Raw genomic sequence first — 17,789 nt, forward strand, 5'->3', positions numbered from 1 at the left:
AACCTTAATTTATGCTCTCTTGTTGCAGGCACACAGTGGAGGAATCGGATACCTTAAGTCCAACATGGGCTTCTTGGTTGAATTAAATGGAGCTTTGGATTCCATGGCTTTGACTGGTAAAGTGAGAATGAAGAAGACAACGAAGGGAGATAAGAATAAAACCGAATAATTGATTAAAATAAATGAGGGGAGGGGCATTTTAGGAATTGAATATAAAAATATGGGTAACATACAAGCACCACCTGCATCTTACGCGCGTGCAAAACAAAAATATGTATCGGGGACACGTGAGCTAATATTTCAAATACGCGAGGACCGTGGAGCCACTTAAAATAATACGAGGGGTTATAAGCTAATTAGAACATTTACAAGGGGGCCGTATGCATTAAACCCTATTTTAATTTATTACAGAAATTGAGTTTAGCAAATTCCATCTGAGAAAATGTGAACAACATTGTCCACAGCTCATTTCTTACAAACTTAGATTTTCAGAATATTTTGTCAAAACCTTGGAAACCAATGGTGGCTCTGGTTTTTAGGCTCCTGCTCAGTTGGATGGTTATTAACGTTAGACAGACAGATTAAAACTATATTTATTTATTCATTTAATTTATTTATTAATTTAATTGGATGACATTAGCCAACAAAACTACTAAAATAGAATTTGGAAACCCAAAATCTTTCATCAGGCCACCTCAAACCTTAACTTGAACTCCTGTAAATTCATTAGGCATAGGTTCAATATATATACATTATATTTGTGTATATATCTATATATGCTTTCATCACAAATTCTTAAACCTTTTTCTTGTAATGCTGGATTCTGGTGGTCTGGGCTTTTGACCTTTAATTGCCATCTGCATTTGTACTTTTGAGATTGTTTCATTATTTCAAGCTTCTCTTTCCCTTGCAATCTTTCATACAAAAAGCCATTATTTATCCATCTTGATGAATATAATATTGTATGTAATTTTGAATCCTTTTGCATGTTTCGTTTTCCGGGATAAGCAATCTAATCATTTGCTTTGAATTTGAAGAGGGTCGTCGAATCAAGGAGCTGAATTGTTCTAAAACTTCATGTTTGGGAAGGCGATTGTACGTATTACATTAGAAAAATCACCGAGGAGATGGGTTGCCTTTGTTCCAGAGGATCAGATGTGAATGATTATGTTGCTGAAAACGAAAAGGCCAACGAGAAAGAGGTCAAAAAAATTTCGGTACAGATGATAGCTCCCTTGCAAGGAGAGGAGATTATAGTAGGAGTAGGTAACCTCAAGAATGAAGGTTCACTTCATTCAAGATCAAAAACATCGTTAGAATCCAACGGGAGTTGTATCCCACCTTTAAACGTTGAGGATGATGGGAAAACGAGGATCATTGAAAGGCCGAAAAACGGGCACCAAAGGCGTTCTACCTCGGAGTTTGGAGGAGTCAATGGAGTGCAACAGAGAATGTCTAGGATAGCAATTACGCCCCATGGTACCAGAGGCGAGCATGCTGCTGCAGGATGGCCATCGTGGCTCGCTTCTGTCGCAGGAGAGGCCATTCATGGTTGGGTTCCTCGGAGTGCAGAATCCTATGAGAAAATCAACAAAGTTAAGTCATATAAGTTCTTCATTTTACTCATTTCACTTCTTAACTGACAGAATTTTCAGCATTTTGTTATTATCTGAAAAATTATCCCTTTCACTGAATATGACCTTAAATCATGGTTGTAAGATTAGCGTGATGATGTTCTATATGTTACATATACTTATGAAGCGCAGAATTTTCTTGGTATATCCATGTTTTCTAGGCTGAGTTCCCTGTTTTATTTGTTTATTTACTTATTTGCTCCAAAAAATGCTTTATTTATGTAGATTGGACAAGGAACATACAGTAGCGTGTACAGGGCTCGCGACCTAACAACTGATAAAATTGTTGCAATGAAAAAAGTCAGATTTGTGAATATGGACCCAGAGAGTGTTCGTTTCATGGCAAGGGAGATCAGCATTTTACGTAGATTAGACCATCCAAATGTCATGAAGCTTGAAGCATTAGTGACATCAAGGATTTCGGGAAGCTTGTACCTTGTATTTGAATACATGGAGCATGATCTTGCTGGACTTCTAGCTTCTCCCAGGGTCAAATTTACAGAGCCGCAGATTAAGTGTTATATGCAGCAGATGTTTAGGGGACTAGAACACTGCCACAGTCGTGGTGTTCTTCATCGAGATATTAAGGGTTCAAACCTTCTGGTGGACAATAATGGAACCCTCAAAATTGGAGACTTTGGTTTGGCTACATTTCTCGATCCTGGCCAGAAGCAACCATTAACTAGCCGTGTGGTGACTCTCTGGTACAGAGCTCCTGAACTGTTGCTAGGTGCAACAGACTATGGGGCCGGGATTGACTTGTGGAGCGCTGGTTGTATTCTTGCTGAGTTGTTCGCAGGGAAGCCTATCATGCCTGGAAGAACAGAGGTATGTGTATTTTTCGAATTTTAATGAACTTATCACCCAGATGTCACTAAAAGTCAAAATATGAAATCCATATTTAAGGTGGAGCAAATGCACAAGATATTCAAGTTATGTGGTTCCCCAACGGAGGAATATTGGAAGAAAACAAAATTACCGCATGCTAGTAGCTTTAAGTCACAGAAACTGTACAAGAGCCGTCTCGCTGACACTTTCAGGGACTTTCCTTCATCGGCTTTGGCCCTCGTAGAAGTACTTCTTTCTATCGATCCACGTAACAGGGGTACTGCTGCTTCCGCCCTCAGAAGTGAGGTACACCAATGTTCGTAGTATCAGTATATATCTCTAATTTTCTTGCGCTGCTAATGTTTGATTGTACTCTACAAGAATTTTATTGGTTTTTATGGCTTACTTGTTCGACAAATTCTGGGATTTGTTTCTTGGTTCAGTTCTTCACAACAAAGCCTCTTCCCAGCGATCCTTCTAGCTTACCCAAGTATCCTCCAAGTAAGGAACTTGATGCGAAAATTCGAGAAGAGGAAGTAAGAAGGCAAGTACCTGAAAGATTTGAATATCATAAACACGTTCCAGGATCATTTCTAACAAATGTTTTTGGTTCTCAAATCCAGACAAAAAGCTGATAGTGTTAAAGGTGGAGGGGCTGGATATGCTCGCGATAATTCAAGAAAATCAAAGCCTGTTCCTGAAGAACAGGTACGTTCAGAACTGTTACTTGCGCATCTAATGGGATAACTTCATCTAATTTTCTGATCGTGATTGGGGGACGAAAACAGGGGAAATCCAACAAGAGCACCAGTTACAAGTACAACCCGCAGGAGGAATCTGGAACTGGTTTCCCAATCGAGCCGCCACTCAGAGGGAATCATTTGAAGAACGGATATTCTCATTCAAATTCAGTGATTCACCCCAGTGCTGCAGCAGGATGCTCATGGGCTAAAACGATGTGTGACGATGATACAGATCATTCAGTGTCTGTCCGCTCATTAAGCTCTAGTCGACGTGGTGTACAACTCACAAGACAAGGCTCTCAATTGCAGTCGACAGTTGACTTGTCGAATCATCATTTGAAGTGCACTGACTCAACGTCAAATGATGGCTCAACAGTATGTTCTCAAAACTATCAACTTCATATAGATGTATGTATTGATGATAAATACTAATGCATGACTTTCCATGATTTTCAGCGTTATGTACCTAAGAAAAATAGGATACATTTTTCTGGGCCATTAATGCCTCCAGGAGGGAACATGGAAGACATGTTAAAAGAACACGAAAAACAGATTCAAGAAGCAGTTCGCAAAGCCAAGACCAAAAAGAACTGCTACGAGTACTAGTAAGGTATACACAACTAAGTAGAGTGGCATTAGATTTGGTGCATTACAGCCCACGATGGAAATCAAGTCAGAGAGATGGAAGAGATATACAAAATTAATGGTTCTTCAGTTTTCAAATTATGAACATGCTGCTGATGCAGTGGAGTGTACCCCTTGAATGACGACTTGAGCTGATGTGTTTTCGTTGCATACTACAATGTACAATTTACATCTTTTCAATGTTTACCTGCCAGTGTAAATAACTAAATAATAAAATTTTCAACACCCCAAAGCCCGAATAAATATGCTAACATGAGCAACTCTTCATCAAATGTCACCGATAGAGGTTACTGTCATTCAGAACATTTTTATCTCAAGTGCTAGTACGCATTGACAGCAAATTTTAAGAAATGGGGAAGGAAAAAATATCTACTTATTTAATTTTGTAAGCTAATACTGTACATCTTAGGAGAAGTTTCCACTACCAAGGAAGATTCTTGATTTTATACATCATTTCCTCAAAGAACTATAGATCTTGCTTAGGCTTGCGGCTTAATTCAGAATAGTGACCACCCATTAGTTGCAGAATCTCCTCCCACAATCCGTCAGGCGAGGAACTCTGTGAAGCACCAAATATCATATTTGCACTGCAAGCAGCAACATACCAGTAGTCCGATTCAATCTCCTCTCTTAATTGGTCCAGCTGCCATCCTGCGTATCCCACAAAGAACCTGAAATCGTGAGACTTAAGAGTGCCTTTCTTCACCAATCCTGATGCTTCATCGAGAGTATTTCGAGAACCAAAATACACTCCATTAATGACCTCCTCAAAACCGGGACGTCCTGTAGTTTCCCCAGCTCTTATCAAAAACATACTTGCATCGAGGGGTCCACCGAAATGCAAAGAACAATCTGAAAATGTAGTTGCTAACTCAATATTAGTGGGATTCATGTGTTTCATTTTTTTGTGAAGCGGACGATTTATAACAACCCCAAATGGACCCTCTTGTGGGTTCCTTGTTCCAGATCTGAGGAGAAGAACTACGGTCCTCTCAAATGTGCGAACTCCATCGAGCTTTTCTGTGGCAACTAGGAGACAGCCATTCTCAGGTGCTGATATTGGGTGTGCCCATTTGAGGGGAAGAGATACAGATCCAGGAGCTGTCTTCTCTTGGTTGTGAGCGGAATCTGCATTTTCTGCCTGCTATAATATCACATGACAAGCCATACCATAAGAAATGGTAAAACTACATAATTTAAGCCTAGATGAATTTCAAGCCTGCCAAATCCTATCACGTCAGAGAAGCAATACCACAGCCAAGGCCTATAGAATAAAACTTCCAATAAATATTGGAAAACCAAACCTTTGAGAAAAAACAACGATACCTGCTCTTGGATGTAGAGCAATGCTCTGAATTCTCTCCAATCCAAGGGTTTACCGTGAGATTTCTGGGATTCATTATTACTAGATTTGTTTTTTCCAGCAGGAGGATTTTTCCCATCTGTTCCATCTCCTCCAGCTTTCGGATTATCACTATTTCCTACAGACACAAAAACTCCATATTGAATAGCACTTGTGATAGTATTTCTCATAGTAACAATAGAGATCACAGAAGAATAAGAAAACATGGTTTCAGAAATAAGAAATCAGGAAAGAACTTCAAATTTCAGAGAGAGAAAATAGAGTACCAACAGAAGAAAGATGCCTCTAATAAATGACAGGAAAATTTCATCTAAATCTAATCTCATTTAGTTAACATAGCAACTTAAAAAACCAAGCTTTCATAAGCTGGTGTTAGTGACTCCATGCGATACATGATAGAGTACCACCAGACAGCTAATCACAAACTACAGCCATAGGTTGTAGACTTACAAATTAGAAGCAATACTATCACAATCTTTACTAGCTCAGAATTAATCAACCTAACGTTTAGTAATAATCAATATGATCATTCACCACGGTTAAAAGCTCGAAGCAAAAAGGGTTCTACAACACGCAAGACTTGAGCAAAGTTGAAATACATTTCGAGGTATTTGCAGCCTAAAAATCACAGCATGCATCGAGATGATCTTACGCCAACTCTTCTCTAAGAGTTTGAAATCATTTTCTCCTAGAATTGTATATGACATGCATGATATCCACTTTTGCAAATATGAATCCCAAACAAAATCTACCTAACACTATTGAATTCGCAGCTGCCACAAGTCAAATGCTTTAGAGTTAGTTCCCCCGCATTCACAAGTTCATTTCAGTATATTTCTCAAAACTAAATCAGCAGTAATTCTACTGCACAAATCAACATATCAAACCATCAAAGATGGGAACCTTCAGCGTAATTCACAACTCAATAAAAACATTGAAACGAAAAAAATACATCAACAAAAGATTAAAAATCGAAACTTTTACCAGAATTGGAATTTCCTGGGTTCTTCTTCCCCATGGCTCTGACTGTGATCGATCTGTACTTACAACAACCAGATAAAGATTCCTTCCTCGAAACCCTAAAATCCGAAGCCATCGAAGTGTTTCTGGGATTCCAGATAATGGGTTTCTCCGGAGATGAATTTTTCAGGAGAAAGACATTGCTTCTAGCTTGCACACACCATAGATCCATGATCGCCAATTAAATAGATTTAAAAAAAAACAAAAAAGAAAGAAAGAACTAGGCCTCCTCCCCGAGTTCTGTGCTGATGAAGAAAAGGCGATAGGGGTCAACAATTGGAGAAAAGGGAAAGAAGAATATGCTGAATAATTTAGCCGAATAATAGTATATAAAAGAGAGCCGAGGTGGGGGGTTTGATTCGCACAATGTGCATCACTCCAGTGGAGATGACGGGTGTAAGGCTCTCTCTAAGTTAACATTGTACAAGGTTCAGATATATGGGTATTATCATTTTTTCCTGTGTGGCGTGAGTGGGGACCAACTCATTAATACTACAATTTTATTTTATTTTTTTTGAAAGAATTAATACTACAAATTTTGATGCAACTACCCTCCATTATTTATCTCGCCCTCTCCCACTATGCAACAATTTCTTAATTCTTTTTTTTCTTATCTGGTTACTATCTGACGTCTCCTCAATAAATTAATTAATAATCCCTCCTTCCCAATTATATTGTCCACATTTTCTTTTTTATTGGTCTCAAATATACCTTCATATACCATATTTAGTAATATTTTTTACATTTCTTTACTAATATACTTCTGTTAACTACACCTTGAAAATTGTGCAATCATTTTTTAATACATTGAATATGGATAAAATATGAAGTTTATATAAAATTTGCTTTTCCAATACATTTTTCTAAATTTGTGTGAAAATCCAAAGAGGACAATATATATGAGACGAATGGAGTATATGATAGGGTTAAAGATAGTATCTAAGAAACACTTTTCATAAATTTTGTGAAGGAAAAACTAAAAAATACTTCAATAAAAGCTCTCCCAAACACTATAAATATATCGATGGAATTTACTTAACAGCTCGATGAATCCCTTCTAACATATGCTCGCTCTTGATGAATCCCTGCTAACATATGCTCGTTCCCCTTATATTAAGTATGATCTTATTGATATATACTATATAATGTAACGACATACATTGTCTTCTCAATTTTGTTAATTCTTTGATATGTTAGCCTCTGAATTTACAATATATAAAAAGTCATTTTGGTCAGTTTAATTGAATTTTCTACCTCTGTCTTGACGACATGAACGTCGTTTTAAGTTTGAAATACATCCGTACATCATTTCAAAAAGACAAACACTCCCATGAGACGGTCTCATGGATTAATTATGTGAGACATGTCTCCTATTTGGGTCACCCATTAAAAAGTAATACTTTTTATGTCAAAAATATTACTTATTATTGTAAATATGAGTATGATTAATCCGTCTCACGTATAAAACTGTCTCACAGGAGTGTTATTCTTTAAAAAAGACCTACTACCGTAATTTATCAAAAAAAAATGAATTGATTTATATTAATTTTTAATAAAGACATTATTTAAATATAATGCAAAATTTTGTGCATGTTCACCACGCATGATATTTTTAGCTACGAATTAACAAGATACATAATATAGAATTAGTCGAATGATTTAATCGAATACGATTTTTATTGATAAAACAAATATTAACGAGAGTGGGAAAACATTTCAGCAAAATCCAAATTATCGAACACAAGGTTAGCTTGGTGCAGAGAAGCAACGGCCACAATTACCCAGGCTGCTTTTCCTCGTATAGATGCAGTTACCATCTTTAGATGTCTGCAAAATTTCAGCTAATCATCCCTCGCCGATTCCCATTTTCAGCGGCTTTCGACCTTTTACACAAGCAGATGCAATCCCACCTAGGAATCACCGCAAGAACCTGGTTTCTTGCAAAAGAAACAGATTTCAAGCAATAAACTCTTCAAACCCAGAAAAAGAAGCCCAGATTTCGCGAGAGAAAGAAGATGTTGGCAATGGCGGCGGCGGTAGCCCTTCAACCAGTTTTCTGTCACTCCTTTGCCCCTTGCTCAAATTATTCTCTGTACGTTGATTCAACTCGGGAAGTTATAAAGAAGATTTTTTTTGTTATGTACTTATTTATTTACTCCTGGGGAATACATGTCCACTTTCTGTTCTTTTATCGACATGAAATATTCAAGGTTTAAAATTTGTTACTCTGTATTGAATTTCAGAAGATGATACTTGTAGTTTGGTCTTCTTGTAGGCTGGAGATCCCTCCAAAGAAAGAAACTTTCTACTCGAGGTATTGCACTATTAAATGTTACTCATGACTTGTTGAAACTGTGTTCCTAGCCAAATCCATGATCATTTGTGAGATAAAGATGAAAAGATGTGAGTTTTGCATTGGGTTGTCATTTTGAACAATATGAGGCAAATTTAAAGTTATTCTGCTGCCTCTACATATGTATACACAAAGTTAGGATAACTTTGGTGACTTTGGTTATAATGATAAAAACAATCTCATCCCTAACATTAGATGTGAGGCCTTTATTAGCTTATAACGAATATGTAATATTGATACTGACATATGTTCTGTCATAGCCTTCTAGCGCTCTGTTTCTGTTGCTCGTTCACATATCAATTAATATTTGGAACTTGAAGTACATGGTATGAATTTGAATATTGATTTGTGGATTCATTTCGTGGGAATTATATTAAAATTAGTTGGTTATTGACAACAGTGATTTAGTTCTCATGTAAGTCCATGCTCCATTTTGATCATGATAATCCTGATTAGACATTCTCTATGAATCTTGTGAGATTCGGGGGACTCGAATTTATGGAAATTTTTTGGTAAACGGATAAATCAGGAAATAATGAGACATAATCATTAATGCATTTGTTGATTTTTCATCAGTTAAGTCTATATTCGCGAGTTTGAGATTTATTTGCATATTTTAGTTCTATCAACGTGCCTCAATGCTGTTTCTTCTAATAGGAGGCTACATCTTCCTTATCTACTTTAGCAAGATTTCCATGGGGTTCAAGATCACTATCTGACGTCTTAAACGATCAACAGAAAGTAAACCTGCCACTGCGTCTGCAACTTTTTGAATTCGGTAAATTCCTGTTATTCTTGTGTAAGTAGCTAACCCGCATAATTAATTGATATTTCATGTGTTATTAATCTTCTGAGCCCTATCTTTAAAAATCTTCATCTAGGGAACTGTTGTCAGTAATACTCAGTTATATTCTTGAGTTGAACGGTGATCATCTGGAACATTTGATTAATCACTCACTGTATCTGATTTCTTATTGCTTTTGCCTTTGGATTAACTTAATATTTATGACTTGTCAACAGAGGCATGCCCCTTCTGCAGGAGGGTTCGAGAAGCCATAACGGAACTTGACCTATCTGTAGAGGTACTAAAACTTTGGCATGTTTGCGTTATGTCATGATTATTTGATGATACATTATTCAACTTGAGAAGATATATATTGTTCATTTAAAGTATTTGAGGCCTTAGGCGATCACAAACTATCCACTCTTCAAGATGGCTGATCATTTGTGCAGATCTTCCCGTGTCCTAAAGGATCAATGCGTCACAGGGAAATGGTTAGAAAACTTGGTGGCCGGGAACAGTATGTTTTCTAATATCTATAACCAATAATCTGTTATCATGTGCCCTTACAATCGTATCACCTGTTTCTGGACATTTAAGATCCAAAAAGATGATGTCGTCCAGATATGTGCAATTTAATTCATATTATTGTCTTCCCTGAAGTGAAGTTATGAGTATTTTTGCTGCTTAACTTGAATTTCATAGTATCTTGCAGGTTTCCTTTCCTTGTAGATCCCAATACTGGAATTTCAATGTATGAAAGCAGTAAGTAAATAACCCGTTTTCCAGCCAAATACTCTTTACAAAACAAATGAAATTCCCTTGAAAGGAATTGACTAAAGTTACGTCAAAAGATCCCAGCGAAAATTATTATAGATATTCTAGCCATTTACACAATGATGGCTATGGATGGTGTAGGTTTGCATGTACTTGTGTTCCCAACTAGTTATCTTTCTATATATGTTTGTATGTAACAGTAGTTGAGTATTTTTCTAGGATGAGTTAAGTTTTCTTCAGAAAAAAAAAATTGTAAACTAGTATATTGGAGGATCTGAGTTTCATCAATACAAATAATTTCAGCTATTTCACTCAAGGAGACTTTTGTTGGCTGATGCCTTAATATCTTTCCTGATCATATTCCTTGGCTGAGAATGATGATTAATTTTTAGGTGACATCGTAAAATACTTATTTCGTCAGTATGGTGGAGAAAGAAGTCCATCATTTGGCATCTTGGAGAGGTATTTTGTTTGCTAATTTATTGGATAATGGCTTAGATCTTGGTGGGAATGATGGCTAATTGTTAGTGTTTATCATAGATATGTTTATATATTAATCTTGTTCCTAAATTGTTCATGATTAAGTTATTCTTAAAAAGTTGTTAGGATTATGAGGGCTAGTGGGATATTTTTTTACAATAGAAGTATACACTTGCATACATGCATGTTCCGTTATCTTCTGAATTATCTGCTTTTTATCCCAAGGAAAAGGTCAGTACAAACACTTCTATTTATGACCCTTTGAGCAATTATATATTACAAGGCAGCTGATTTCTATGGAAATGCAGCACATTGTTGACAGGATGGATGCCTACCCTGCTCCGAGCAGGCAGAGGAATGACACTCTGGAAAAATTCTGCCAAAGAACCACCACCTGAAAAATTGGAACTCTTCTCCTTTGAAAACAATCCGGTAAGCCTTTAAATTATAAATGCAATCAGTACGTTCTCAACGCTTGTAGCTTATTGTTTATTAGCTGTCTATCCATGAAATTATACACTCTGGTACCTCACGTCAAATTATCAATATCTGCTGCTTTTCGAATGAACCTGATTAATTATATCATTCTCTATATCTGGGATGCTCTACATAAACATGTTACCTACACAAAGTGCACAGTGCATGCTCTATATCTGGGATTGAGTTATTGATGTCTCAATGGAACCAATTTGATGTATTTTAATCGCAGTATGCACGAATTGTTCGTGAGGTGCTTTGTGAATTGGAGCTTCCATACATACTGCAGAGTGTAGGGCAAGGGTCAAGGCGAGCTCAGTTACTTTTGGAGTTATCTGGATCATACAAGGTCAGCTTATATATTAAATTAGTGTTTGTACTGCATCTGCCATTAGGTCCTTCTTGAAATATAAATAAATTACTAATTTGTTACAGCCCAAAAACTTAGTCAATGGGTCCTGCCGGTTTGTGGTATAAAGACAGTTTATATAGTGGTGTGCATTGGACTTTGGTTACAGGCTCAGAAAAGAACAAAAGGACCATAAATAGAACTAATGGCATAGAGGGTGCTTTCCCCTTTGCTTCATGCAAATTTTCGCCATAATATATTCGGTCGAGTATAATTCTGTGCAGGTTCCTTACCTTGTTGATCCTAATACCGGGATGGAAACTGGCGAGTACAAGAAGATTATGGCCTACTTGGTCCGGACGTATTCTATTGCGAGCACCTAGTTGGGAGATCTGTATTCTGTATTTCCTTGTGTAGTGAGGCTAAGAGATGGATGTGGTCACTGGTCAGCATTTTTAATGAGCAAAGCAATGTAACTCAAGGGTGGTGCATTGTGCCTTGTGGACTGTGGTATATTCCCGTCGTCTTGTATTTTTCGAATATTTAATTAATTAATTTTTTTAAAACTTTGCAAATGTAATATAATGTATGGTTATAACTGTTTCATTAATCCAACTCAAACAAATAATTTTTTTCATTAATAAAAATTTTAGAATAATGATGGTATAATTGAATGTGGACTGATGTGTAAATGTAATTTCTGAGATAGACTTTTAGAAATACTATAAAATTGCACGTGCGTTGCACGTGACACGTTATAATAATTTTATTAGTTGATTGCTTAAATTTTTTAATTAAGTGTTATATATTTTACTATCAATTTCAAACTTTGGTTATAATGATTTGATCTCTAATTATTATTGAAGTGAGAACATTATGTTTTAATTTTTTCTTTTTACGATCGATTTGTGGTATCTAATCTATGCTTTTATGTTTTATACCTTGGATTTAATTTATTTTTTTAATTAATGACTTTAAAACAATAACATATGTTATATATTTGCCGAGAAATGTAAAAAAATACATTGATTTTTTATAAACCGTAAGACTGAGCGTTTGAATTTTATTAAAAGTTATATATAATTGATATATAATTGTGCAATTCAAATATTTTAATATGCGTAACAGTTCAAACACTACATTTTGATTGTTTTACATAGCAAAGAGATAATTATTATACCCAATAATCTCCTCCCAATAATTATGCTTGCAATCAATGTGAATTGAAGTTATGACCTTCACTTTGATACATATTGTATGGTCGAATGCTTATTGCATTTTCAATAATTATAGTCATTGGTAACAATACTAATCCAATATTTTAAACTATGTTGTATCTTAAACATCATGTTTCGATTGTTCTTCTCAGTATGAATAGTTATTGCACTTCAACAAAAGTAATATCTATTAAATAATAATTTTACTTCTATTGATTTGTAAGTTAAAACAGTAATTTATTTGAAAGTTAAAACAATAATTTATTTGAAAGAAAATAATTTTTTTAGTTTCATTAATACATCACATTTTGATTTTTAGTCAATTGATTTGTCAAATTTAAGTTTTAATACACTAACTTTTAATTTTGACTGTTTTTAATCCAATTGTTGACGTGACATTTAATAAGTCAAAAAAAATTTAAGTTGCATCATTATTATAATGCCCATGTCAGTATTTTTCGATGCAAAATAAAGCATTTTCAAGTGTCACCACAACAATTAGGTATAAATAGATTAAAATAAAATTTAGTATAAAAAAACAAATTTTGAAAACTTAGTGACCAAAACCTAAAATTTAAATAGTTAGTGAAAAATAATAATAATTTTTTAATTTAAAAGTTTTAGTTGTAGATAAAATTTGATCTTCTATGAATAAAGTGCATCTAAATCATATATATTTTTTACGTCTGATAAAACATGATGTCTATATGACTTGCTTTGATTTTCAAGTTTTTTGCTCAGGCATAATACATTTACAATTTTGTGTATATTTTTTAGCGTATTGAATAACTTTGTTTCGTTAGCTTTGAAAATCAAATTTAATATACATTGAATAATATTTAGCATATAAAATAATTAATGTCCTAACAAAAATACAATACAAAATAAATTTTTCTAATATAAACTCTTATGTTAAAGTATTAACAAATTTATGCCAAAAAAATAATTTAGTCATACAATTATTTATTTAATTAATGATAAACATAATTGTTTCATAATTTTGTCATAATATTATTTTAAAATAAAAAATATTAATATGTAAATGTCTCTTTTTTTTTCCTTTTTTTGAAAAATCATATACATATAATATGCAATAATCAAGGTAAACTTTTTTTATTTCTTCAAATCTTGTAATATTTTTTCAGTAAACTATCATAGTTAGATTACATAGTCATCACCATTAGTTTTATAATATTATTCCTACAATCTAGAATACCAAAAATTTTAGTTAGATTACTAAATTCAAAAAAAAAAAAAAACGAATTAAAACGAATTGATTGGATAAAATATGAAAATATCTTTCATTTATATGTGAAATATAGTCTCAATTATTCATGATCTGATTTACTTGTCTTGAACCAGATGACTAAATTAATGATTCAATTTATTTTTTTCGCGAAACTATAATGATCGAAATATTATGTTAAAAAGTTTAGAAGACTAAAACATAGGGATGGTGATAAAGATTGAAAGTAAGTTGTAAAATTAATATATAATTTTTAGATTAAAATAACTTTAAAACTTTAACTTTAGAACATGAATTAAATATTTATAATTAATTCACATAAATAAATAAATAGACATAAAATTAAATACTCATTGAAAAAGCTACAAAATGACATAAAATAACCTTGAAAATGACAAAAAGTTAGTCATTGAATGAAATAAAATAAATACAAAATTGTAAATTCATAACTAAATAATCACTTTTATATAGGTAAATATTATATTATAATGTAGTTCAAACATCAACATGAAAGTTGGTTATAATTATATATTTTTTAATTTGGACAAAAAAATATCAGTGTTGATTACACTTTTAGTTCAACACTAAAATATTTTTAATCCCAAATTTTTTTTAAAGGATTAGATAGTTAGTTATCACCATTATTTTTGTAGTCCCCCCTCTTAAAAAATGGAATTCCAAATATTTTTGTTAGCTTACCAAATGCAAAAAAATAAACTAATTGATTGAATAAAAAAGTATAATACATTTCTAATACAAGTGAAATAAAATCTCGATTTATGATATGATTTTATTTATTTTGAACAAGTCGATAAAAGTTAATAACTCGATTGAAATTTTTTGTTTTCTAAAAGTTTAATACTAAATGATGTTAAAAATTTAAAAGACTGAAAACATAGCGATGAAGATAAAACTTGAAAGTAAGGTAAAAAAAAGTAATAATTTTTTTAGATTTATAGACAAATAAAAAATATAGCTTTCAATTGATAAAGCTTTCGTTTCGAACATTAATTAAATATTAGCAATTAATTTTATCTACAATAAATACATAGATATATACAAATTAAATACTCGTTGAACAAAACTATACAATGAATAAAAAACTTCAAAAACCTTAAAAATGACAAAACTAATTATTAAATTCATAAATAAAGTGCTACTTTTATATAGATATAGATATATAGATATAGATATAGATATAGATAAATTTTCAGTTATATATATATATATATATTATTAATTATAAGTATTATACTATAGTTCAAATATCAACATGAATATTTGTTTACCTTCGATTCGATAAAAAAACATAAATGTTGTTGATTACACTTTTAGTTTATCACTGAAATATTTTTGGTCCCTAAAGTTTTCTAAGATATTACTTAGTTATGAATCATTGTTAATTTTATAGTTATTCTTCGTAAAAATAGGAATACAAGAAATTTTAGTTAAATTACCAAATTCTAAGAAATAAACGAATTGATTGAATAAAGTATGAGATATGTTTCCTATATAAGTAGAATACAATATCGATTTATGATTATGATATGATTCTACTTGTTTTGAATCAGATGATTAAAATTAATGATTTGATTTAATTTGTTATTTGTTTAAAAGTTTAATAATCAAAATATTATGTTAGAAGAATGAAGACTAAAAGCATAGCGTTGAAGATAAATGTTGAAAATAATTTCACAAAATTAATAAATTTCTTTGATGTAGATAAATTTTTTTTTAATATAGCTTTCAATTAATAAAACTTTAATTTTAGGACATAGGTTAAATATTAGCAATTATGTTTACTTATAATAAATAAATAGATACAAATTAAATACTCACTAAATAAAACTACAAAATGACATAAATAAATTCAAAAAGTATTTGGAATGACAAAAAAATTAACCATTAAATGAAATAAATTGAGAATAAAAATAAAACTTTAATTTTAGGACATGAATTAGAATAAATGAATAGTGACATGCAAATTAAATACGCATTGAATAAATTTATAGAATGACCTCAAAAACCTCAAAAAGTCTTGGAAATGACAAAAAATTAACTATGAAATGAATTAAAATGATGATAAAAATGTAAATTAACAACTAAACTTTAATTTTAGGGCATGAATTAAATATTAACAATTAATTTTACCTAAAATAAATAAATAGTGACAAATTAAATATGCATTGAATAAATCTATAGAATGACATAAAAAACCTCAAAAAACGACCCACGTCCTTCCATCGCAACTCTCCCCAGCCCGTAGCATGGGCTCGTACCGCATTATTCGACGGGCATCGCACTCATGACCTCCCAACTCCTGTCAGTGGGTTTTTGCCCTCCCCAGGAATAGAACCTTGCACCTCCAGGCTTAAGGACTTAAATCAATATGACATTAACGTATAAGTAACAAACGAGCAGACGGTATTTATAATACAAATAATAATTAAAAAATAAAAAAGAAAAAAAAGAGATAAACAATAGATAAAGAAAGATAAAAATAATAATGTTAATTTTTTGTTTAGGTAAATGATAGCAGTTATTATTATAATAAAAATATGTCTATGAATCTAATTTGTAAAAATTTGAATTCAGTCTAGTGAAAGCAAACTTTAAAAACAAAATTCGAAATTAATCATCGCAAAAGAAAATGGGGAACAAATAGAAGAAAGATAAGTGACTAAGAATTAATTAACTTATAAAAGCATAAAATACAATACTAAAATAAAGGAAAGTTCAATATGCACATGTAAATAATAATAGTTTATTAAAAAAACACAAACCAAAAATAAAGTAACAATCTACGAATAATAATAATAATTATAATAATAAATTATATTAAAAATAAACACAAACCAAAAATACAGTGACAATCTACGAATAATAATAATAATAAATTATAATAATAGTTATCATGAGGATAATGTGTTAATTTGTAAATTTAAGAATTCAATCTACTCAAAGAAAAATGTTAATTTAAATCTTTTTTTAAACAAGTAAAAGCAAAAAAAAAAAATTTAAAAAAATAAAAAGATAAGATATATGGGTAAGCGATAGTGTGTGTTTATTTATCAAACTCTTAATTCAAATTCAATGTAGAAAAAACAAAATACAAAACTGAAATAACTAAAAAAAATTGAAATTCATGAACCATAATCAGTGAAGCAGACCTTGTGACAAAAAGCTGATACTACAGTGGGTCGCCTGTCGTGGATTGTTGAAAGTTTAATGAAAGATGTATGAGCAATTAATATAGAAAAACTATATAACCAAAGTCAATAAGAAATAATAATTAATGAAACGGATTTAAATGTATTGGAATTCCAAGAATGCAGAATAAGCTGCATTAATTGGGCAGACATAGGAAATATGCTTGGAACTTTATTATGGCAGCTAAAGGGAATTATGCAATTACGTGTATAACCTCAAAAACCAAAAAAAATATGTGCAAATTATTATATAAAATGGTGAAAATGTAAATTCACAATGCATTAATTGGGCAGACATAGGAAATATACTTGGAACTTTATTATGACAGCTAAAGGGAATTATGCAATTACGTGTATAACCTCAAAAACCAAAAAAAATATGTGCAAATTATTATATAAAATGGTGAAAATGTAAATTCTCAATGGTGTGTGAGACTTTTATATATATATATATAGATAAGGGGGACTTTTTTTCTTAATAAATTGGAAGATATATGTTTATTTATACTATTAGTTACTATTAATTAATATTGAGTTCCATGTACTAACTTTAATTAATTTGGTGACAATTTATTTAAAACAACAATTAGATCTTTATTATATATATTTTTAATCCCCTATATTATATTATAACTTTTTTGATTTTTTGATTTTCCTGAAATGGTTT

The 17,789-nt window shown here is 32.1% G+C and overlaps 3 protein-coding genes across 6 annotated transcripts; 2 read left to right on the forward strand and 1 right to left on the reverse strand.

The window, feature by feature from the left end:
- The first annotated feature begins 697 nt into the window (after window positions 1-697).
- Window positions 698-4,036, forward strand: LOC140894521 (probable serine/threonine-protein kinase At1g09600). 2 transcript variants are annotated; one of them, XM_073303040.1, is made up of 8 exons: window positions 698-962; window positions 1,038-1,595; window positions 1,860-2,462; window positions 2,541-2,768; window positions 2,906-3,006; window positions 3,086-3,170; window positions 3,251-3,580; window positions 3,662-4,036. In XM_073303040.1, the coding sequence occupies exons 2-8, from the start codon at window positions 1,128-1,130 to the stop codon at window positions 3,809-3,811; spliced, it is 1,965 nt and encodes a 654-aa protein (XP_073159141.1). In that variant the 5' UTR covers window positions 698-962; window positions 1,038-1,127; the 3' UTR covers window positions 3,812-4,036. The 2 variants fall into 2 exon arrangements, with proteins under 2 accessions (XP_073159141.1, XP_073159140.1); XM_073303039.1 differs by having other exon boundaries at window positions 698-1,595.
- A 57-nt stretch (window positions 4,037-4,093) lies between these two features.
- LOC140894522 (uncharacterized) lies at window positions 4,094-6,632 on the reverse strand. 2 transcript variants are annotated; one of them, XM_073303042.1, is made up of 3 exons: window positions 6,198-6,632; window positions 5,177-5,331; window positions 4,094-4,991 (listed from the first exon to the last, which is right to left on the reverse strand). In XM_073303042.1, exons 1-3 carry the CDS (start codon window positions 6,403-6,405, stop codon window positions 4,317-4,319), a joined length of 1,038 nt encoding a protein of 345 aa, XP_073159143.1. In that variant the 5' UTR covers window positions 6,406-6,632; the 3' UTR covers window positions 4,094-4,316. The 2 variants fall into 2 exon arrangements, with proteins under 2 accessions (XP_073159143.1, XP_073159142.1); XM_073303041.1 differs by having other exon boundaries at window positions 4,094-4,994.
- Window positions 6,633-7,947: 1,315 nt separating this feature from the next.
- Window positions 7,948-12,087, forward strand: LOC140863685 (uncharacterized). 2 transcript variants are annotated; one of them, XM_073267279.1, is made up of 11 exons: window positions 7,948-8,325; window positions 8,509-8,547; window positions 9,244-9,364; window positions 9,607-9,668; window positions 9,820-9,887; window positions 10,083-10,132; window positions 10,537-10,606; window positions 10,751-10,855; window positions 10,933-11,056; window positions 11,334-11,450; window positions 11,735-12,087. In XM_073267279.1, exons 1-11 carry the CDS (start codon window positions 8,038-8,040, stop codon window positions 11,831-11,833), a joined length of 1,143 nt encoding a protein of 380 aa, XP_073123380.1. In that variant the 5' UTR covers window positions 7,948-8,037; the 3' UTR covers window positions 11,834-12,087. The 2 variants fall into 2 exon arrangements, with proteins under 2 accessions (XP_073123380.1, XP_073123381.1); XM_073267280.1 differs by lacking the exon at window positions 10,751-10,855.
- The last annotated feature ends 5,702 nt before the right edge of the window (window positions 12,088-17,789 follow it).

Source organism: Henckelia pumila, chromosome 4 (genome assembly GCF_033568475.1).
Source record: "Henckelia pumila isolate YLH828 chromosome 4, ASM3356847v2, whole genome shotgun sequence".
NCBI classification, from domain to species: Eukaryota; Viridiplantae; Streptophyta; class Magnoliopsida; order Lamiales; family Gesneriaceae; genus Henckelia; species Henckelia pumila.

What these genes read in the sequence shown, in the direction of transcription:
- LOC140894522 (XM_073303041.1), bottom strand. Translation starts at nt 6,405, where the DNA reads ATGGATCTATGGTGTGTGCAAGCTAGAAGCAATGTCTTTCTCCTGAAA. An exon ending in CCCAGGAAATTCCAATTCTG is followed by an intron (nt 5,332 to 6,197) that starts GTAAAAGTTTCG and finishes TTGTGTCTGTAG; the next exon opens with GAAATAGTGATAATCCGAAA. An exon ending in TGCTCTACATCCAAGAGCAG is followed by an intron (nt 4,995 to 5,176) that starts GTATCGTTGTTT and finishes GTGATATTATAG; the next exon opens with CAGGCAGAAAATGCAGATTC.
- LOC140863685 (XM_073267279.1), top strand. Translation starts at nt 8,038, where the DNA reads ATGCAGTTACCATCTTTAGATGTCTGCAAAATTTCAGCTAATCATCCC. An exon ending in AAAGAAACTTTCTACTCGAG is followed by an intron (nt 8,548 to 9,243) that starts GTATTGCACTAT and finishes TTCTTCTAATAG; the next exon opens with GAGGCTACATCTTCCTTATC. An exon ending in AATTTCAATGTATGAAAGCA is followed by an intron (nt 10,133 to 10,536) that starts GTAAGTAAATAA and finishes ATTAATTTTTAG; the next exon opens with GTGACATCGTAAAATACTTA.
- LOC140894521 (XM_073303039.1), top strand. Translation starts at nt 1,128, where the DNA reads ATGGGTTGCCTTTGTTCCAGAGGATCAGATGTGAATGATTATGTTGCT. An exon ending in CCTATGAGAAAATCAACAAA is followed by an intron (nt 1,596 to 1,859) that starts GTTAAGTCATAT and finishes TTATTTATGTAG; the next exon opens with ATTGGACAAGGAACATACAG. An exon ending in CTTCCGCCCTCAGAAGTGAG is followed by an intron (nt 2,769 to 2,905) that starts GTACACCAATGT and finishes TTCTTGGTTCAG; the next exon opens with TTCTTCACAACAAAGCCTCT.